The sequence below is a fragment of the Pyrgilauda ruficollis genome, unplaced genomic scaffold (genome assembly GCF_017590135.1).
Source record: "Pyrgilauda ruficollis isolate IOZ18807 unplaced genomic scaffold, ASM1759013v1 scaffold8, whole genome shotgun sequence".
Classification (NCBI taxonomy): domain Eukaryota; kingdom Metazoa; phylum Chordata; class Aves; order Passeriformes; family Passeridae; genus Pyrgilauda; species Pyrgilauda ruficollis.
The window spans coordinates 2,238,568-2,261,789 of NW_024529932.1; the positions used below are offsets into that span (position 1 = coordinate 2,238,568).

The window sequence follows — 23,222 nt, forward strand, 5'->3', positions numbered from 1 at the left end:
GCGTGGCTGGAGGCAAAACCATGCAGGGCACGGAGGAAACAGGAGAGACAGCCTGAGCAGTGATGTAAGTGATGCAGACAGATTGGGCAGCTTCCTAGAGGGCCATGATCCATGGGTAACACGGCTGGCAGAAAGGCACCACGTGCAGGGTGCCGGGGCTCTGAGGAGCTCACGGGTCTCTCCAGCTCCCAGTGCTGCTGGCGCCACTCCTGCAGGGAAGAGAAATGGGACTCTGAGCGGGGAACTTGCTTTGCATAGCTGTGTGGGTGGCATGAACCTCAGGGTACAGGGAATCACAGAGGTTTTGTGTTGCTGCTGATCGGAATTTTTAAAAGCAGAAGCATTTTGTATAAATGTCACATTTGAATCTCTTTGACATTTTCCCCTTGGTGCTAATTATTCCCAGCAGCTTCTCACCATGCAGCAAACGCCTGGCACTGTGACAGTTATTAAAAACCTGTAAACAGGCTCTGGTGGAAAGTGCCTGGAGTCACCTTGCCGTGTTAAAGAGAAACTGTCAGATAAACAAAACCAAATTGAATCTGAACCCCACTTAGGCAGCCTCAGAGACTTCTCAGAGGCAGAGACTCAGGTCGGATCTTAACAGCAAGTACACGATGGGAAGGTGTAGATTAGATTGATCTGAAATCTTCCAAGTGGAGCCCAGTGACAGGACAGGAGGCAGTGGGAACAAACTGAAATGCAAGGAATTTTAATTGAACATAAGGAAATCCTTCTATACTGTGAAGATGGTCAAACTATCACAGGTTGCCTAGAGAAGTGGTGGGGTCTGCATCCTTGGTGGCACTCAAAAACGATTTGGACATGTCCTGAGCTGTCCGCTGCAGGTGTTCCTGCTTGAGCAGGGGGGCTGGACCAGGTGACCTCCAGAGGAGCCTGGGCTGTTTTGCATTTCTGAGTTTCTGTGTTGCAAATGTGCTGTTCTCATTGAGAAACAGCTCTGAGAGGCACTGCCTGGGGGGCATGAAGTACGAGGGATCTGCTCACCCAGAAGAAGCTGGTACAGCACTGACTGCAGTCCTCTCAGAGACCAAGTGTAATTAATGCTGATGGGAGTCAATGAAATACTCACCTGGAGTAGACATTTCAGCCTGGCTGAAGCTAGGCTCCATCTTCCTTTTCTCAAGCCAGGAACAATAGTATGGCTCAGTCCACAGGTCCAGTGTTAAGCAGATTTTGCAGGATGTACAGAGCATGAGAGAAAATTGTAGACAAGAAAGAAACTTCCCTGCTTGGAGCTTTGGCTTTCAAGCACCAAGTCCCCAAGAGCAGGGTTTGGACAATGGTGGCAGGGCAAATATGAGCTTCTAAAGCAAGGATTGTTTACATATTAATCATATCATTTAACTGAACAAGTGGCAAGCCATGGTACAGGTAAGCCAGCTCTTATGAAACAAAATTGTATCTTTTTTAGACATTTAAACGGCACTTGACAGAGTTTCTCATACAAATATAACCCGGCAACTAGAGATGATTATCCACATTTTATTTTGTTAAAAATCTATTTCACTGTTTATTAAGTGTAAAGTCATTCCAGAACTTGCATTTGTAGGATCAGATGTTTTAGTTAACATAAAATCCATCAACAGGAAAATTCTAGCCTGAAGAAACAGCAACAGAAAGGGGAACAACCAATTAGTAACTTGGTTTGTCAGGACGAGAGATATACTGAGAACTTTTCAGTTCTCAGTATATCTCTCGCAGTATATCTCAGCAGAGCTTCATGACTGGTCAGGATGAGGCCATGGGACCAGAGCATAGGCTGCATCAAAGCCCTGCATCTGGAGCACAGCTCCCCTTGCTCTGTGTAAAAGCTCCCTCATGGAGCTTGCAAACAGAATCTTAGCAATATAAGAAATCCTTAGAAGTCTGGAAAAAAAGGCTGGTGAATTATCCAACATCACCCATCAGCACTTCTGACTGACTGTCCTTAGAGCTACCAATGCCTCCAGAGCTACAAACAAGCTTCACCTGCTCCAGGCTATCACTGCATATTTGTCTTTACTGAGGGTTACACCCCACATCATTTCAGCTGCCTTGCTAGCCAGGGAATGGCCACTTTGAAGGAGGACCAGTGAGAGCTCTCCTTAAGACAACTGAGGAACTCACAGGTCTTCAGTCCTACAGTTTCACTCCTTCCTGAAGAATATGTGCTGTATTTCTTGCCATTCTCCCAGGTTTTTGGGGAGCAGGTGTCACACAGTGTCACACAGCACCCCTGTGAAGATGGGGTGCAGTGCCTGTAGAACTAGGGCAACATGTGAGCTCCTGCTGTGAACACCTTGATGGGGTACATTATAAACTGTCTGATTAGACCTTCATCTGGAGGATGTCCCAGCTAGAAATACATAAATGAGAAGTGGGCACAAATCAGATGATGATGCACAATAATCTTCCCAGTAGATGATTTTCTTTAATGGCTTCTTATGAATTAACAATCTGCTTACACTGATTTTTTTTTTTTTTTTTTTTTTTGGTAAGTTGAGTCTGTAAAATATTAACAGCCTAGTGCTTTCAACTTTTTGGGGGTTGTTCTGTTTAACAGTCAGGTTCTTAAGCCTTCAGACTTACAAAAGCGTTGCTTTAAAATTTTATTTCTCACAGGAATAGCTTAGCATTGTTTGGGGGTTTTTTAGCTTATAAAAGCAGCATGCCTATAGATTTTCCATAAAGAATGTTTCATTAAACTCCATGGATGTAATTTCCTATCACTCCTCTCCATAGCCTGTTTTCCAAACCAGTTCTTCCTTTCTTTGACAATGAGTCCTTTAGGCCTCCGTATGCATTTGCATAATGCCTACTTACCTTTTCATCTTTAAATAAATTATTTCTACTGTGTCTTTTCCCCTTGTGTTCAGAACTAGCCAGTGCACACACACTCCACCAAAGCTGTTTCATTCCTGCCATGCAAATGCAGGCCCTAGCAGAAGAAATTTCATTAACTGATTTCAGTGGAGGTACTTCTGCTCCCTGGCTGACAAGGGCACAAATAAATAAATAAAGGGAATCTGCAAAAGCAAGTAGATAAAAACACATTGTTCACCTTTCTCTACTTCCTCTAGTCCCATAGGTCTCTTCCTGTAAATAACAGGCTGAGATCTGAAAAGCATGAGGACTTTTCTTCTCAGGACAGAATTTAAATGAAGTAGTTACACAATGGATACCACTATGAGACTGTGTATTATAAAAGTTGTTCTTTATATGTACACACTGTGTGTCACAAACTGAAACAGATAAATTTGTTGCCTACAAATCAATATTAAATCTATTTCTTTGCTGAATGAAACAATTAATTAAAGAAAAAACCCTCAGTGTGACTGGGGAGGTGAATTTGACACAAGAGATGTGTGTACAGGAGTATACAGAGGGTGAAGCCACCATGCTGCTGTGAGCTGGAACCTCAGAGCCAGAGCCACATCAGGCAGCACTAATGGAGCAGAGTCAAGTGCCCTTAGATTCCTCAGCCAAGGTGTGATGAGGTGACACCCTCAGGGAGCATTTTGCTCAGAATTCTAAATTTTTCCTTTAGTTTCATATCAACAACAAGAAGAAACAATTGCATTGATGCAAACTCAAATATATTTATTATCATGGTGTCCAATGCACAAAAGCATTCAGAGTTTTACAGTGCTGCAAAAAGCAAATCTCTTTACTACTTCTCCAGGGAGGTGCTCACAGTAAGTAATTATGGCAGTCTTACGCAGTGTTGATCTCACCTTCCAGGAATCTCATTGAACGGTGTCTCAGGCCTCTGGCTGAGACATTCTAGTTCCAGCCATGATAATAAAATCCACGAGAAATTAAAGAATTGAAAAAAAAGGTAATTCGGACTCCTCCCTCCAGTCAGCAGTCATCAGAGCTGGTGTCAGGGCAAAGTGTTGCTGCACAAAAAGAAAGTTACCCAGCTTGCATGGTGCCTCAAGACTCCTGCCCATTTTCCAAATTGCAGAGGAAGAGACAAAGGTCAGATCCTTTCAGGTCTCTCCATCACTGGGCCATCTGCAGATGTAGGGAAATCAGAATAGAGTCACAGCCTTCCTTCTTGCTCATGATCAAATGTGGGCCTCAAATACTTCATCAGGCTTCATTTACATATCTACTCTATTGAAGGCACAAGGGGGTTTTTGGCTCCTGGCAGATGAAGCAACCAAATTATCAAAATAATTTTGTGAAAGAAAGATCTTAATACACAGGAAAGATTCATGCTATAAATATTAAAAAAAAATAGCCAGTGATCATTCCCAGAGTTTCTTTTTCATGCCACAACCTTGCAATGTCTTAGAAAAGGCAACTGCAAGCAGTCAATCAACTCTGCAGACCTGTTTTAATCTGCCTATTACCAAGTGAGCTGTGAATGTCTCTTCTATTAATATTCTTTAACATTACACCATTTATAATCCACTTGATTTTCATTAGAAACATAAGTACTGTTCAGGCTTATTAACAGTTTTGTCCTTAGGTTTCAGCTAGTAACAGTCATCCTGAGTCTTCTAAAACTCAAGTTCACATAGAAGGCTTCATGTATTGTTTATATAAACTCTTTGTGATCCTTTGCTTGAAAAAAATCTTATTTAGGTGGTGGACTAAAAGGTGATTTGTGCCATGCTGCTGCAGTGTCTCAAAAGTCGGAGTTTTGGGGGCAGAATAGTTGAGCAAATCATGGCTTTGTTGCCTTCAAAACTATGGAGACTAAAATCAGAAGTATGATGCTTACAAATACCTCCAGAAACCTTGCAGTAAAATCCAGAGCTAACAGCAAGGGAAAAGATGGACTTCAGGACAGCGACTATTACATTTGTCAAACCAGAAATAAAAGTCAAGTAAGCAATCAATCAACAAGTCAGTGACTTCCCAATGACATCTAAATAAGCAGTCTACAAGTACAACACAGCCTGGACTCAAATCTAATAATCTTTTGTTGATCTAGTCAGCCTCCACAGGGCCCAAGGAGAGATTAAATATCACCAGTTGGAAGCTGGACCTGACTGGACTGAGTTGCAAGACCTTTGAAGAATTTGATAGTGAAATATGTTTTGTGATAGCATCAAGGCTCCCAGTCACAAGGTGTTCATTGAAACAGCATTTTCCATTTGCACAAAACTAGAGGCTGAAAACTGACCTAATGTGGAGGTTGGGACAGAACATGAAAAAACCCCAAAGATTACACTGCCTTTTAATAAAACTGAGAGTAATTACAATTAAGGTGATGAATTCATTTCACTGGTGCTTAAAGAATCCTGTACTTGGTTTGCAAAGAAGAAGAAGGCACAAAAGGTTAAAGAATGTTTTTATTCAGCTTTCGGCTTTCACAGTTCTAAACAGTAAACATAATTAACAATTCACCAATGGTATCAGAGAACACAGTCCTGGTATCAGTAAAATGTCTACTGTTTAAGGCACTGGTAGTGGGAAGAAAAAAAGACATAACATGGATTGCTCTTTCTTAATCAGAACTTGAATCTATTATGAATATGTGCTTGCTATTAAGTGCTTAGAAACCCACAAGCTACATTCACAAACAAATGTTTATACAAGTTCGGTGATTACCGAGACAGGAATCAGTGGCTCCCCTACTTCGACTCTAGAGCAAGTATTGCTTTTCTTTGGAGTGGAATAAATTTTTAACTTACTAAAAGAAACCCAAACACGAATTGCTACAGCAGTATGGCTTTAAGACCCTGTATTTGGTTACAATATAGCAAGCCAAGTTAAATAACATCATACAAGTGCCATATACTGTCATTTTAAAAGAAGCGGTTTTACAATATAAAAATTAGTTTAGAACATACTAAAGCCAGTTTTTGTACAAACATTTTTACAAAACTGAATTACTAAAAAAAAATTCAAGGACGTTTTAAATATGAATCACATTTTACATGTTGTATGCATAAAATTACTTGTCTTGATGATATAAATTAGGGATACTACAAAATTTTTAAAGCTGGCATTCATATGCTATTGAAATGCACGCATCAGAAATACTGAAATGTTAGTTCTGCAAAAATCTTTAAGAGTCACTTTTATGTTTGCCAAATTGATGCACGGTGACTTCGGTTTCTAAAGGAGCCACAGTGACCTCCCGTGGCCACCTAAGAGATCCCTGTCCTTAACCTTTTTTTCCATTCTGTACACGACATTCCACACAAATGCCAATAAACTTAAAAGGTACAACAGTGGTTTCATGGCTGGTCCAGCTACTCCAGCAAACAACAGTACTTCTATCTGAAATGAGCATAAAGGAGCACAGCCTTCACACAATCTAGCTCCTGGTCGCAGAAAAAAAAGTCAAGTGTCCTCTATGATTTATCAAGAAACTGTTCCAGAACCTTTTAGAGAACTGTTTTCTGTAAGTCATCGAGAGATGATGTTTAATAGATATTCAACTCTTATTCAGTATTAGGCTCCCAAATACATAAATTCAGCTTTTGAGAAGGCAAAGGAAGGGAATGTAAATTGATGCTGTCTGAACCAAGTCCAAAGCAGAACACAGGTAAAGTTGTACAAGACTCTTAAATGTGAGTCAAGTTCATTGGTATACAGAGCCCAAAATCATTCTAAAAAGAAAGTAAGTGGAGGAAAAGATCACAAAAGTCATTTAAGTGCCTTCTTCCATTGTTCTGAAGGGATGCAACCAACAGGAACAAAACACTGTCTTCTTATGTCATGAACATACGAACAACGTGAAAGCAAAACAAAAATCACAGTAGTGACTGTCTCTCAGCTGTAGAATAGTAATTAACACTTGCATTCTTCTAGTGCTCATAAATCCTCTCTGTTATATCCAACTTTTTTTCCATTATGTGACTCCTCTGTGTTTGGTGCCAGCCATGTGAAATACACCTTCACTGGATCAATATTCCAATGCTTGTGAAATGATACTGGAATTTGGTGAGAAAGGTAGTCTTTTGGGTAGTCCATTGGCCTTGCCTAAGATGGAAGAACAAAGCAAAAGCACCAGTATTAATGATCAGTAATAATTTTAAAAAGATATCTCTGCTCAATGGCCCCTGTGACACAACCATGTGGCACTGACAAAATATGCAAGATGGTAACAAAGGGGTTTTTATCATTCTGTTAAATCAATTGACAAAGCATTAGATGAAATCTTCAACTCACACTGCAGCCATCATGCTAGGAATGAAGTACACTGATACTAAATATGCCCTATTTCTCAGGATGAAATAGCCACCATCTCAGAAGTCAAGTGATAAACAGTGTAGCTGGTATGAAATCTTTTTAAATATGCAGTTTTGGCTCAATAATGACAGAATTATTTTAAACTATATTCTCTTCCTCCTCTAATGAGAGTTGTCAGCACTGCCACTGTGATTGTAGGATTCTAATAAGGCCATAAGCAGCCAAAATATATAGAGTTTATGATAGGTGAAGGTCCCAAATGTAGGATACATTGTGGTGCCAGGAAACTGTGTTGTTATTCTTTATCAGGCTATATCAAACCAGACAGAATTACAACACAGCTACAAAATGCAGCTGCTGTCCTAATGCTCCACGTGTATTTCCTTTTCTCTGGCAGTTCAATGACACTAAGTGCATCATTACATAAAAAAATTCCCACCTATAGTGGTCCCTGGTAAAACAACTACATTTTGCCATTAGAGTTTTTGTAAGAAAAATGCATGGAAGACAAAAATGTTTGTGTTTTACATATATTAAAAAAAAAACAAAAAAACCCAAGAAGAAAATGGAATTATTTGGGTAACAAATAATTGATTTGATGCCTAAGCTGGTAAGTGATTCAATACTGCATGCTTCACCTACTTCTGGTGGTATTTATGAATTCCTCATGCAGTTCTGTATACATTACAGTCATAAAATCAGGCAACAGAATTTGACATTATGAAATCTGAGTATGTGTTGTTAGTGTTTTGGGTTTTTTTTATCTGATATTTAAAACACAGAGTGCTTATTTTTACAAATTCCACTGGAGAAAGCAAGAGGGAATCTGTATCCCTCACGATTTTTGAAAGACATTTTGAAGAACATTTAGGTTTCAAGAACTTGAAGAATTTATTTTGGATAAGAGACAGTTTTTACATACCTGAGACCAAAGATTTTTGCTGTTTGGAAATGAATCCGCTTTTTATTAAACTAGAGACAAAATTCTGGCATTTTGATAATTCTAAAATAATGATACCTACTCTAGTAACTGGTTTTTTGTTTGTTTGTTTGTTTGTTTGTTTTTCTTTTTGCTAAAATTTGTATTTGGTGCTCTAGAGAAGCCAAATATATTGCTTTAGCCGAGATTTTATATTTAAGACCACAATTCTGGCTGAAAATCAACATGGGAAGGTTCCTGTTCTCTTTAAGAATCTGATCATGTCAAAAACCTCTGGAACAGTCTACAGAATTTATATCTAGTTCAGCAAGCAGGCAGCAGGAAACCAGTGAGAGTGAGCAAACACATCACAGACACTCCAACAATGAAGGTATCTTTGTTTCTGTTTCCTAAGCTATGTCTCAGTGCAATTTTAGATTCACATACTTCAAGGAACATCACACACCATAATATTTCAGTCAAGTCCTTAAAAAGTTCTTTTCTGGTTGACAGAAAACCAAAATTGGTTTTCTCATTTTTAAAATATTCTTTGCACAACAGTGGATTTAGCAGATTAAGAACATTCAATTTTTATTCAGTGGTTTTCCCTCATGGGTTAGTTTTTGTTCAAGGGATGCTCAATTAGAATTTGTTACAAGCAACAGTAAAGATGAATTAGAAGTCAAGTGCAATTTTCTATGTGGAAAATCAAACTGCTAGGATTTCACTTTCAAAGGGATTCAGTATCAAATGCACACTATTAAGGATTACAAGGAGGTGCTTTTTTTTAAGAAGAATCATTCTTACGATTTTGCAGGATGAGTTCTGTTCTGACACTCCTTTAATTAGGCTGGTTTGTTGTTTTGAGTTTTTTTAACACATGTGCAAGCAAAATTATTCAGTAACTGTTGATTTTATAATATGCATGACTTGTTTTCTTTTTATATTGAAAGGAGTAAGCAATGATAAAACAGGAGAGTAAACAGATACTATTTTTTTTATATGGAAAAGGAATTAAAATATTGAATAATATGTTCTCAGTCTTCCCATTTCTCTAAATAGTAAATGTAATCAGAAAGGGAATCTTAACATAGGAAAAGCTGATAATTTAAATAAGAAACTCCCCCCTCCACTGACAGCTGCTTTGAACTACAGGGTAATTTACTAATTCTCAAGTAGCTTATTATCTTATTCTCAGCTCATACTCAGATATGCAGGTCTTCCCAGTTTTTCAACTAGATTGACAACTGAAAAACATCAAATGTTACACTGATTTAAATGTTGACTTTTAAAAAAGTTGTGCACTGTTTGGGGAAAAAAAAATCTCTAGTGCTTCCTGTTCATACCATGGAAGCATTGGGTTTTACTTGGTTTACAAGGAAGAAAATCTCCATAGGCCTCAATGCATCATGCTTTCCACTGTGACACTACAGTTAAATACTGTGGAAGACAGAAACAAGATTCAAATCTACTCCAGCCCTCTTCTCCCAAACTCACATGAAAATTATGCTTTGTAAGTTTTCTTTCCCATGTGCTAGCATAGAGCAATGTATCGTACTTATCCCATTCTTCAGAACCCACCAAAACAGCAATAACTTCATATTTTATATCTCCACTAATGAGGTATTTCAGAATAGTAAATACTGAATCAATAGAAAAAATCAGGTAAGTAGAGCAGGTGGATTTATTGAAAAATTTTACACTCAGTTTTCCATTACCTGAAGAAAAAAGTATTTTGTTGTAGGTTTCTTCCCATGAAGGACATAAGACAGCTGTTCAATGCACATGGCTCCTAATGCTATTTCTTTTTCAAAATCCTCACCTCTGACTGCATTTCTAATAAAATGTAGTTATAGGTTAGCTAAAATATCACATAAGCTAGCAAAGCATTGTGGTAATCCATGTTATGAGAATGTCCTTATTTGATCAATTTTGTTCTGCCGAGAATCAAGGTAAAGCAGCAGCAGCATCCCGGTTAGTGTGGAATTTGAATATTTGTGACTGGATGGAATATTGATGGAATTTGAATATTTATGACTGTTTTATGTGTACACTTAAAAAGTGAAATACATTTTTAATACTCAAAAATCACACTCAGACCTGATGAAAGAGCGGACTGTGTGTTATAGGGATTCCTAAGCCACTGAAACACATCCCAAGGACCATATCATCGGGTGCATCCATGCTGTAACACCGGCACTTGCTAGCAAGTAGTTTCTGAACAGCTGTTCTGCTGAAAACCATCCTGAATAAGAAAAAAGCACATAAAATGTATAAAAACTTCTAAAGACACTAAATATCTGTAACTAATAAATATTGGTAAATTATTTAAAACTGCAAGACTGAATGTAGCCCTCTGATACAACACATTTGAAATTCAAAATTTAAGTAGTCAAAATTGACAAATAGTGCAAGAAGCATTTTCTGAAAGATAATTACTTTTTATACTGAAAACTAATTACACCAATTATACCCATTGTTGTTATTCCAACAATAAGTCAGCCACCCACCATTTTTACTACAGCTGATAGTTCCTCCTAAATTTGGCCTGGACTCAAAAGGGATGTTCTTCTGAATCTTACCCAAATGTAAGCGAGAAGAGTTGGGGACTTGAGACCAGCATGTGTCACTACACAGAAGGTGTGAGGTAAATTGCACACATTTGGGGAAAACATCACTGTTTCTGTTGAAACTGATTTGTGTCGTAATTTAAAACATTTGCACTCAAAACAGGACGTAATGTAGATCTCAGTAGGAACTTAAATAAATTACCCTCCTCCACCAGTGATATAACTGTATCCTCCTGTTCCCAAGCCGTAGCCGTAACGCTCTCCAAGGAATATTGGTTCATTTGGGTCATAGCAGCTGAGCAATTTTCGGAGTCTGAATATACTATAATATGAAAAGCCATTTAAGAAAAAATCTTGTAAACATTCTTTTTGGAACAGACATTACTAGCCTCAACAGCATTCTATTAAATAGCATAAAGACGACAGGAGAAATTTGGAAATTCTACCCCAAAAAAACTCCCCCAGAGATGCAAAGTGCTAAACAGAAATTTATGATGGATAATTTACTATGAGAAATGACTGTGCAATTTGGTCAAATGATGAACAAATTAGTTTGAAGTATTCTTTCAAGTAGGCAGTTTGTCAGTAAAACTGCATCTCATCTCAGAGAAAACATTAAAAAATTACACTTTCCAAGCAATGATAATATCTTTTCAAATTATCTATGAACATTTACAAATTGAAAACTAAGGTAAAGGTAGATTTCATTTTATGAATGTTGCATTATCCACAGTTACATCCTCTCACTATTTCTTCTTCTGTCACATGATTTAATGTAAAGTCTTGAACCACTGTTCCTGACCAGGTGATCCTGTGCATTGCTCACTGTGCCTTTTTTTGCTTATATTGCAGTGTCAGATTTTACGAGAATGGGATCTAATTTTCTGAAAAATGCAAATTCCAAAACACCATTCTGGGCAGCTTGGACAACTGCCCTGAGCTTATGGAACCTTTCTTCTGACACATTTGTCTGAGGAACACATCTTAGAAAGGTTATCAGCAAACGACTAAACGCTATCAGCTCAAACATACCTACTCTGAGGAATCACAAAATGTGGTGTATTCAGACTATAAGATTACACAATAGCACTGATATGCACAGTTTTAACCAGGTTATAACATTGTTTTTAGTATCTGGCAAAAGAATACTGATGGGAAATGACAATTTCTTTTCTTCAAGTAATACAAAGCAACATGACTAATAAAATAGCTGTATCTCTTAAATAAAGAAGGATATGTGAATATTGCTAAACCTCTTATTGACATAAACAGTAATTGTTTGTTGCATCCTGAAGTAATGCAATATATACCTTATCAGTGTGTCATCATCCACTACAACTAACCAAGGGGTTCTGGGAGAAGTATGATTCAAAAACCTTTCCAAAATGGCAAAAGTTTTCCCACAGTGACCTAAAAAGAACATAAATTAACAGAATATATACTTAACTGAAACAGGAATTAAACTAAAAACAAGCTTTATTCCAGCTACCTGTCAAGCGGTTGAACAATACTGGACTAACTGCTACTCAATTTAAAGAGCTGTAAAAATGAGGAGACTATGATAGAAACAAATGTTCTGCAAAATGCTCCAAGACACTGTCATAGCATTTCAAGACGCATCAGGCAGATCCATTGCTTTTATAGATATATTTAAATCTATTTTAATCTACTGTACTCCTCACTGGCAACTCAGGTCCAGATCTCTGCCTCCAAGGAAACGTCTGAACATTTATCACAAGATTATAAGGAAGTTCAGGAGATAAGACACCCTTTGCTAGGAGTGCAGAAGTGAAACACCCTTGTTCAGAATAAGCAGACTGGAGAAACAAGACCTCTATTGTTTCAGACCTCTATTGAGTCTTTCTTAGATCTTGGGCAAACCTCATTTCAGCCAGTCTTTATTCATCACAGTTGATTGTCTAAAGTAATTATTGCTATCAATATTACATTTAGTAAACAATCACTAAAAATAACAGTATTAAATTTGAAGCCACTTTCAGTTAAAATATTCTTTGAGAAAATGCAGTAATTCTATGCTAAAGACATGAAGGAAGTCTGGTGATTTTGTGAGACTGTGAATTTAATGCAGACTGATATCTGAACACTTCCAAAATGAAACTCAAGATTTCTATATTATATTCTATAAAAAAAAATTGGAAGCTTCCTGGCATGATTAGAACTACTGGGCATATCCATAGCCTTTTTTTATATAAATGCCTGTTATTTGCTATAGAGAGAAGTTTCAATCCTTACATTCAGTTTTTGTGCTTAAATCAAGACCGGCAAGGCACATGGATATAATATCTGAATGCCATATGGCAAGCAGTTTATGCTTAGTAACCACTTGGCACTGCCTGAGGTCTTTTGAAATAAATTTATGTCTTCTTCACTGTTAATGATCCTACTGAAAATCATAAATAACTGTAGAGTTATTACTCTTACCCCAAGTAATAAAACAATTTTTTTTCTCTTGGAGTATATCAGTATACCATGCTTTCATAATCTCAGTATTTAGGTTTCTGCTTAAAAGAACATGTTATCTACACAGGGGGACTCTGAATGTACTCTCCATCCATTTCCTGTGTGAAGAGCATTCTTTTAGTTTAGGCAGCACATATGTGCTAGAGAAAACCGGAATTTCTACATGACAAGCTTGACATGAAAGACACATATCATCCATAAAACTTCACTTCTTCAGTCATTTGTGCAGACAAAAGCTTACCTCTGTCAGTGTTAGGTATGCCTAGGTCAGTAGTAGGAATGGAGATGTCTGCATAATCACTGTAGTACTCAATAAGGGCAGCTTCTCTTTCCCAGGTCTGCTTTACAACTGGTACTGCAAGACAATGATTGCCATTCAAACACAAGGGACTTGATTAAAATAGATACTTGATCCAAATATTCATGTAAACCATGTTTTGTTAGCCACATTTGTTCTCATGGTAATAAAAATGCTGCTTCAAATACAGCATCATGATTCTAAATGTCCATTCTGTTTTCTTTCCTATAATATTTAGAAAGAAAAAATTTTACAATTTTATGAAAACCAGCCAGGACAGTTTTACTTAAATGATGAAAAAATATTCTATTAAAATATGACTATATTTTCATTATACTATTATTCATAATAATAATTGAAAAATGTGATATTTACATTTTTCCAAATAAGCATAACCAAAGCATGGAATTCTACTTTTACACTTGCTATTCTACAATTCATAGCACACATCAGCATGAACACTATCAGAGATTAGTTCTTCTTCCAGTATTGAAATGGCACATTTCAATCCAACGGTACAGTCTGAAACATATTCTGAATCAGAAACAGGCCAAATGTACCTTTTGAAATACTTTACTGGTATTACACACATCCTATCTGACAGCAACATTACATTAATGCTCCAAAGCACCTGTCTCTGGAGACACTCACAGGATATTTTATAACCATTCCTGTTAGAAACATAAATATTTATGTTTCATTTACGAATAAGAATATTTGTATAGTATAGTTTATAAATATCATACAATCAATTTTGATCCCATGGAGATTCTGTTCAAAGCAGGATTGCTTAATGCTTCTCTGAAAAAAAACACCTTTTTCTAGTTTGCCATTTCACACAGCATTTAAAATTGATCACACAAAATTCTAATAATGATGCCATGAGTGTTTACATTACATCAAGAAGTGAATAAATTATGAGTAACACAAAAACAATCCAACCATCTGCAGGGTGTTCAGAAGAAAACCATCAGACTGAAATGATGATGTCTCTTCCAGCTTAAAAATGAGGAGGTCAGGCCTGAGGTGAGCAGGTACTCTGCATTCTGCTGTTACTGCTTCTCTGCTTTATGCTCTCAACACCATCCAGGAGGTCTCACCAGTAACAGGTAGTGCTTCAAATGGAGGAAACATTTACATAACTTCCCTTTGCTGCTATACAACCCTGATGCTTGTGAACAGCTCACTTTAACCCCTTGCTAGAATCATCCATCACCTAATTTGATATTTGTTGCCTACCTAGTTGCTCACTTCCCTCTACTCTGAACACACAGGATTTACTACCCTTGATTGATCAACAGTCAGTTTGGTAACAGTTACCTTTCCGTTCATTTTGGTGTTAAGACACGGTAATAAGAACTCAATGTACTAATGGAAAGGCTTTAATATTTTGAAAAGAAAAAAACGACTTTTGTAGCATATTACAATGGTCCATACTACTTTTAAAAGTTCTTAAAAGCATTCTCATTTTTTCATAAAAAATCCAAAAAGGAATTATGTACAAAAAAATGTATAGGCAGGAAATTATTTTCTTATTTTGTTGAAATGTTTTACTTAAAAATGTTTCTCAGCAGAACAAAACCAGAAAGGTTTCAGACAACAAGGCTTCAGAACAGAAGAATCACAGATATACAAGAGCATCCAAACTTCCCCTGGCAGAAGAGCTGCACCTGTGAAGGTTGTTTTATCCTTCTCCAAACAAGGACCTGAAACTCAGCAGGGTCCTCTAACACACTCAGCAGGGTCCTCTAACCATTTGCAATTAGAGACTGAGCCTCTCAATTCCTTCAGTGGAGCCCCCCTTTCTTTCTATAAATGAAGAAAAGCTTACTGAAGCAAGGACTTGGGTCTCAGTTAAGAGCTCTGGCAAGAGGGCTGTTGGCTGAAGTCTTTCCCTTGTTTGTCTTGATGGAAGTGTCACCATGCAGACTAATGTCAACTGTAAACTGAATCCCACAATACTTTGCAATTTCTGGCAAATGGTATCTTCCAAAGAAGACTACTTGAAATTTTGGACTAGATGACAATGCAAATATCTATCAATATGTATTAATACTTGTGATCACACCAAAGTTTGAATACCACTAGATGTATTTAAAGATCAGCTCTAAGCTCTTAATGACATTTCATTTCTGCTATTTCTAGAACCCTGATGCATGTCTGCAGTCTTGAAAATTTCTTTTATAACTACAGATGATATGTGTAAGAAGGAGAGCTGTATCTGAAGTAAATTCTGAGGTAAAATTTAGCTGCTTTTAAAAGCACATCAATTTCCAAGCCTTAGTGCTGCATTAATGTAGTTTTTGGCATACAATAAAGAATGACTTACCAGGTAAAAAGAGCTCTCTGAAGCTGGCATCCATTAATCTTTCAAAATCTGCAGTAAGATTATCCTCTATTGCATAACACTGGAAGCTGTGAGGAAAGTTCAAGAATTTTCCTCAGTCTTCAACAGGTGTTTCTTGAAGGATGTTTATGCTACCTTTTTGAGGCCTTATGTTTCTCTCTGACTTTCTAGGTTGTTTGTTTTTTTTTCCTTTTTCTTCTTTTTTTAAATTTTGATGTTAAAAAATTAACATGGATCCAGGAAGGAGAACTCTTCAGTGAACTCCAATTACAGGACAGTCAATTTTGTTTTGTCAAAAGCTACTTTAAAGATAACCTAACAATTACATGACTAAAACACTACAAATGTGCTTTCATCAGGTGCAGTAGCATTAAGAAAATAATTCCATAAATCTTATTATGAAAAAATCCTACCTGTTTTCAACTAGACTTAGTTAAGAAAAGAGCTTTTACTTTCATCCTGTCCTCTGACAACGGGTATGGCAAAAACCTCTCAAAATTTGGTACAACTACTAACCAATTACTTGATTTTCAATTTTTTGCCAATTATAATCCCTTTAAATTATGCTTATAAACAAACTAAGCCTAATGGAGAGACTATTATGCACCTGGAGTATTAAAGAGCACACAAAATTCAAGCAAATTCCTGGAAACAAATCTCTTTCTTATTAACAAAATGTCTAAAAGCAAACTAGAACAGACTGGTAGGTGGCACCAAGTAGGTGGAATGTCTTATGTTCAATAGCTGGATTTGGAATTTTTCCTTCCAAGCTTTATTGAGACTTGATCTCCCTCAACTTAGCTGAGCATTACTATGTGTTAGCAGGAGCTGAGAGTCTCTCTGTGTCTATTTTCTGTGCCTCTGAGGAGGAAGTTACTGCTCACTGTGTGTATCTTACTGGGCTGCACTATTTTGCAGAGGTTTTTTTGTTTGTTGTTTTTAGCATGGTGACCGTCACTGCTTGTGTAACTCTACAATTTCTAGATGAACTTCCAGATGAAACATGCTATAGTGTTTCACACATTCTTGATTTGGGCCAGCGGTTGGACCAAGTTCTGGATTTCTAGAAGGGACGGATTTTCCCATTTTAAGCATTATAAAATACATGTGCACGTGGAACAGCTAGAGGCAACATGACAGCATAAGCTGCTCAATCTTTTACTGGCGAGGAGGGCAGGACAAAAGGAAGGAGGAGATGAGGAACCTTTCAGCTTGCTCAAATTTCTAAGTCAGCCACCAAAGAGCTGCACAATTGTCACTGCTGACACAAAGAAGTGAAGCAATTATCTAGGGGGAGCTCACTGAAGGATATGTTGTCACTGCTGGCACAAAGAAAAGAAGTGAAGCAATTATCTAGGGGGAGCTCACTGAAGGATATTAATAGCTGCTGTATTAATTCATATTGTAACAGTTCCAATTTACAACAATATGAGCTAATCCTATGCATATTTTAATTTAGATATTCAATTCCAAGTTTTTTGGCAACAGTGACTAATGATGAAAACATTTTTAATCTTAAATGTTTAACAGCACTCCTGAGGACTCTGAACAGCAAAAAGATTCCACATGAAGGATAAGCTGTTTATAATTCCAAAACTTTAAGTTTCCGAGTCAATTTTGCAAACGTTTAGTCCCAAGAGCTACAGAGACAGAATTATCAGTTTGCTTTTTAAATATTCATTTTATGAACTACATTGCATCAAACTACTACCTTGACCAGCCAACAACTTACTTCTGTCACCATGAAATTTTCGACATGTTTTTACAGCAACAAAAACATCTTCCTTATTCACTGGCTCTCCCTATATGAACAAAACAAAAATTAATCTTTTAAGTGCAGGCTGTGCCTGTAGTATTTTATAGGACATGTATGTCCATACATATAATAAAACAGGAAATAGTTTTTCATTGTATACCTTGTCAAGCAGAATAGTGTTCTCATGATACACCAGGAAGTAAATTTTTATCTCTTGAAAAAGGCATTGATTGTTTAAAATTGCTTAAATAACATTCTTGGAATTTTTTTTTCCATTGATGTAGTACTCTAGCAAGAACTAAAACACCTATCAGTAGGAAAAGACCATGAGTAGAAAAACTTGTTGAACTAAGAATGATTAATCTGAAAAAGAATGATTTCTTAATTTCTTTGAAATCGGTCACTATGAGAACACAACTTTTATCACATTTGGAAAAACCAGCTTAAATGATGCACACTAGAAATCTTTGAATTTCCTCAACTGTAATAAACCATTTGACCACTTTGATTTGTTATCCTTTCTGGCACCTCAAATTTTGCTCTCCTTGAAGCATGGAACACTTTTTGGCCACTAGCTACACTTAACTCATAATATAATAAATGTATTCTCCTAGAGGTGAAAGAGATGGGTTGTACTTTAAGGCACCAAATACTATATTACATTTTATCTTTAGCCTCAACAAGTTTTAGATTCCCATCTGTGGGGAAAAAACAAAAAAAGATCATCTATACCTCAGTATCTCACTGTGCAAGGAGTGCAAGGATAAATAATTTATAGATCGTGCGCCAACCAAACATTGTGGTAGAAAGACTCATTAAAGTACACACAATATTAGTTGCCAGGAAATATTCTGTGCCACAGAAGCCTGAAAGCATATCCAAAATACATCCTAGATAAATGTCAGAACAAACTGTTTTGTTGGGGTTTTTTTTAGCTTACTTAAAAATATTTTCTCAAGTTTTGAGATTTTTGAACTCAAGTATTATATATTTTAGTAAGAGTATTACTTTTACAAACCAAACGGTATTTAAAATATTGTACTTACACAAAGTGGCAGAAAATTACTGAAAGTTGTGGCACAGTGATCAACCTTATATGAATTCACATCATCTGTGCAGAACTCAGGCACTGGAGTAAGATGTGGTCCTTCCCCCTTCTGCCAAATGTACAGTGCAATCTATCAAAATTGGAAACATCTACATCAGTAATTAAACGAAATAAAAATTTTCAGAGCATACAAAGAAATCATATTAACAAGAAAAGTGAAAGATATGGGATGGTGTAGCAGATTTGTTCCTGAGCTGATTAACTAATTCCTCCATATTCTGCTGGTGGCAGCATGCTCAGAGCCAGGTATTGGTTGCTGGCTCTTCCTGTCACTCCCTCCAAGTGGAAGGATAGAGAACAGTACTTTTGCTCCTGGGTCCTTTAACCAATTGACCCTGCATTAGTACAGAATTCAGCTATTCAGAATTAATATCTATCACATGAACCAACAAAGAAGCAATGCTCCTAGACAACAAAGAGTATTTGACAATTGTAGCTTATCATTAATTATTTACGAAAATTCACAATGTGCTAACATTTCCCACTGAAAAACGCAATTTCAAGAGAAAGCCTTAGAATGGTATGAAGCTATTTTAATTCAGAAGTGAGGTTAGATTGCCATTTTGGGTTGTAGCACAGGATGACACAAGGCTACTAAAACAATGGAAACAGATTTACAACAAAAAGACAAAAATAGTCTTAGTGCTAGTTCAGACCTAACGTTAGATGTACAAAAAATTCCGTTATTCAATTCCAGCTTCAAACAGGCATCAGGGAATATGCCATATATTGTACAGTTACAAAAAGTCTAAGCAACAACCTACAAATGAGCAGCAGCATGACAAAAACACTTTACCACCTCTGCAAGATACCAAAGTGATATAAGTGTTATGGATATAAGGAATAGGGACTTGGAAAGTAATAAACACAAACAAAAAAGAAACAATAAAAAGGATGCAAAGCAGAATAAAATACCAAAGACTAGAGGCATATGTTATTAGGAGTCCCTCAAACTAAAATATTTCTTATAAACTTAAGCATTATACACAACCATAAAACACAACAGATTATATTCTTTGATTTGTTGTCAATCTTGATACACACAAGAAGAGCGTAGACGAAAAAATGATTTAAGACAGAGAAGATGGTGATTTATTAAATAAATGAGAGGGAATGAAACTGTCTCTAGGGAGACATGAAATTGTGCAGAAAGAATAACTACAGGGCTGAAGTAGGTTATCAATGGCAATAAATTTGAAATAAAACATATGGAAGGACCTGCTAACAGAATAATAAGCGGATGGAAGTAATTTTGTTGGTTGTGTGACCAACTGTTTTTTACTAAGCAATCTGTAGCACATAAAGGGCTGGCTCTTAATGATCTTTTTTTATGACAATATGTTTTTTGTTTTGATGACAATATGTTTTTTTAGTGCTGAGGTAGACTGGAATACGTGAATATAGGAACAATTTTGCCTTAAAAATAAAGTTAAAATAAAATGACATTGTGAAGCCCAAGGTCTTGCATTGAGAAAAATTAACAAGAAGAAAAGACAGCTTCTTGTCTTGTTTCTTACAGCAAAATGAAAGCTGAGAGGGATTCAACTGCTTTTGAGAAAGTGAGGGGAAACTATATAAAAAAATGGTTTTGCGTAAAACCAAATTTATTTAAATATGCTACATATCTATACTCTACAAATACACCATCGATTTATGTTGTAAATGAGGAGGTTTATGACCATTATTTGATCTGAAAAAACAGCTGTAGTTTTATGTAAAGGTGGTTTTTTTTTCTGGACCAGAACAACAATTTATAGATGCTTTTCAGGAGTGTTAAAATAATTAAAACTACTTCAGTGTCACTCATAATTTCAGGCCTAAATCTTAATCCTGTGCTTCTTCCCTTCTTCTTCACATCCTAATCCTAATCTTAATCATATTTTTATTTCAGTCCAGAAGCTTATTCCAGATTCATCTCCCTCTTCCACCTCTAGTTCAGAAGTTCACTTTGTGGACAGTACAAAACACTGGACAGCATAAACATTTTAAATGCAGAAAAAATAAAAAAGCCTCCAAAAAAGTAGCACAGACACTCTTTCAAAGCCTTCTTCTCATGTTCCTTTCAGTCAGTCCACTCACTGTCTGAAATACCTTCTGCCAACCTTTTGAAAGTGTTGCATACCAGAGACAAAACACTTTTGTGTTTCCAAACTTCCAAGCTGCAATTCACAGCACTGCTTTTTCACACAAAGGTAGATTCCTCCGAGTATTTAATGCAAACCCCACCATATTTAGTTCTGAGAGTCTGATTCAGAAAGTGAGGCTGGCTAGAATTGAGCTACTACTCACCTCAGCTTATGGTTGATGAATTGGAAGTCTCTCTCCTTCCTTACAGAGTAATCCTTAGAAGACATCTTAATGCACACAACCATGTATGCATTTTTATATGAATGCAAGCTTATTAATACATTTTTCTATGCTTCAAATATAGTTCTAAAGTATTACAATATCTAAAGGAAGGAAAAGAAATCTAACATGCCATTGCAATCAAACTTTTTAGCAATGTTTAAGAATAATCTCTTATTTCCATTATGATTTAACACCATTCAAATATATAACTTTGAGACAATTTTTTCTTTCATCACACCACTACTTACCTCATGCTTTAAATCTATTGTGAAGTCTGATTTGAGTGGCTCGCTCTTCAACTTCTTTGCAAGCCTATGCAATTAGAGATGAAGATACTTAATCAAACATATTAAAAAAAACCAATCACTATTGCATGCAGGAAAGTGTGGCTGGTACTACTGACCATGTTATAAGGGGAAAAATAATAATAAATCACATTTCTGTATTTATTGCCTCAAGAAGAAACTTATATTTATCATATAAATCCTTTTTTTTAAAAAAATCTGACAGTGTCATGATGTTAACATTAATTTTCAACACACACACTTTGATAAATTCTTCCTACGCTAGCGGAAAGTTCTCATCTGGAGAAGGTAGAGAGTCTCCCATAAAATTTTCAACAGATTAAAAGCAGCAGCACCTTTGAAGCTCAGTACTGATCAGCATCTCAAACTACAGACAAGATTCTCTTTCTGTGTATTTCAAAGCATAGTGTTTAAGGACTTTCAATTCATGAGGACATCGATCCTTGCTATGGTAAGACACATCCAGCTTCTGAAATCTATGAACTTTTCAAATCTTATTGAAAGCACCTAAGAGTCTAAGCTGAAATAAATATGTGGTTTGTGTGTACAGCATGAGAAAAACAGCACTGCACTTCTAGAGGGCAATGCAGCCACTCTACTACCCAAGAATAAAACCACTGTCTGGGGGAGAATACATTCTTAAAATTATAATATGGAATTGAACTAGTTAAACAGTTACTACTGGACAACTATTAGCTTCTTCATGTAGGCAGAGTGAAGCAAAATAAATCACATGCACAGCAATGGTACAGAAATATATTTCTACACTCTTGTTTAATTTTGAAATGTTTATAATAACTGGAATGTGTAGAATAATGGACAATAAACAGGAAGTTACTTAAAATTCAATTCTTACTTGTTAACAAGTGGAATGCTAAGTGCCCAACCAGCAGCAAAATCTGGAAATTTAAAGACGGTAGGATTTTCAGCAAAGGCATAATGGTGAATTATTGTAGATTCTTCGTCATATAATGCTTTACCTAAAAACCACTCCTGTAAAGGAATATAGGAAACAATTTTGTTCATCTACAGCATCCTTTTAGTGAAGTTGATGACTGCTTTCATGCTGAATAAAGCAAACCTGAAAACAAAAACAAGGGAAGCACATTGTTCACAATCAATAATCTGGACAAAAATTGTACTTGGTGAGAAATGAAACTAAAGATTGTTCTCTGAAATCAAATACAGGCTGCATTTTCAAACTCCAGAACACGCCTTGGCTTCCACCTGTTCAAAGAACACAGAATCCCAGAGTCATGGAATGGCTGAGGTTGGAAAAGGCCTCTTGAGATCATCTAGTCCAAGCCCCAGGAATGAAGCAGGATCACCCAATGCAGGCTGCCCAGGACTCTGTCCAGTCATGTTTTCAATACATTCCATAATCTCTCTGGGCAACCTGTATACCAACTTTTTATTATTATGCAGACTGTTGAGACTTTAAAATGAATATTGAAGGAGCTCTGATATAAATCACCTTGAATCTTGTATCTGATGGACTACTACTGTATATAAGGAATCAGGGATGGACTGTTACACTAGCATGACAATTACTACATGTACAAAAGCAAAGTGTTTGATTTTCCTTTTATTGTGGGTTGGAACATAATTTGTTATTTTATTAGACTCTGTATGTAATGCAAAGGAGAGAGTAAAACTGGCAAAAGGGCAGCATCTAGAACAAAAATGTTCATGTTTCTATTCTGAGAATATCAATTGCAAGTAGATGTTTCTTAAACAAAAAGGATGTTCCAAAGGTCTCAATATATTCAGTCCTCCGTTTCGAAGACCAAGTGTTTCAAAAGATAAGACCTCTGAATTTTTTTTATTATTATTATTATTACCATTTTAGAAAAGAACTGTGAGAAAACACATGGCCATGTGCCTGAAAAAGAAGTAAGTATGCCAAAGTGAGTCCTGAAGCAGAATTACAA

The 23,222-nt window shown here is 36.5% G+C and overlaps 1 protein-coding gene across 1 annotated transcript in view; it reads right to left on the reverse strand.

Annotated features, from left to right (window-relative positions):
- Positions 1-5,291: 5,291 nt before the first annotated feature.
- B3GLCT (beta 3-glucosyltransferase) overlaps positions 5,292-23,222 on the reverse strand; it is a 45,738-nt gene continuing 27,807 nt past the window's right edge. Inside the window, exons 7-15 of the mRNA XM_041487423.1 lie at positions 22,148-22,284; positions 21,235-21,298; positions 18,576-18,707; positions 17,506-17,575; positions 13,370-13,483; positions 11,958-12,057; positions 10,850-10,969; positions 10,178-10,322; positions 5,292-6,948 (exon numbers count right to left, since the gene is read on the reverse strand). Coding sequence (XP_041343357.1) covers positions 6,781-6,948; positions 10,178-10,322; positions 10,850-10,969; positions 11,958-12,057; positions 13,370-13,483; positions 17,506-17,575; positions 18,576-18,707; positions 21,235-21,298; positions 22,148-22,284 — 1,050 coding nt within the window. The 3' untranslated portion in view covers positions 5,292-6,780. The remainder of the gene's footprint in view (positions 6,949-10,177; positions 10,323-10,849; positions 10,970-11,957; positions 12,058-13,369; positions 13,484-17,505; positions 17,576-18,575; positions 18,708-21,234; positions 21,299-22,147; positions 22,285-23,222) is intronic.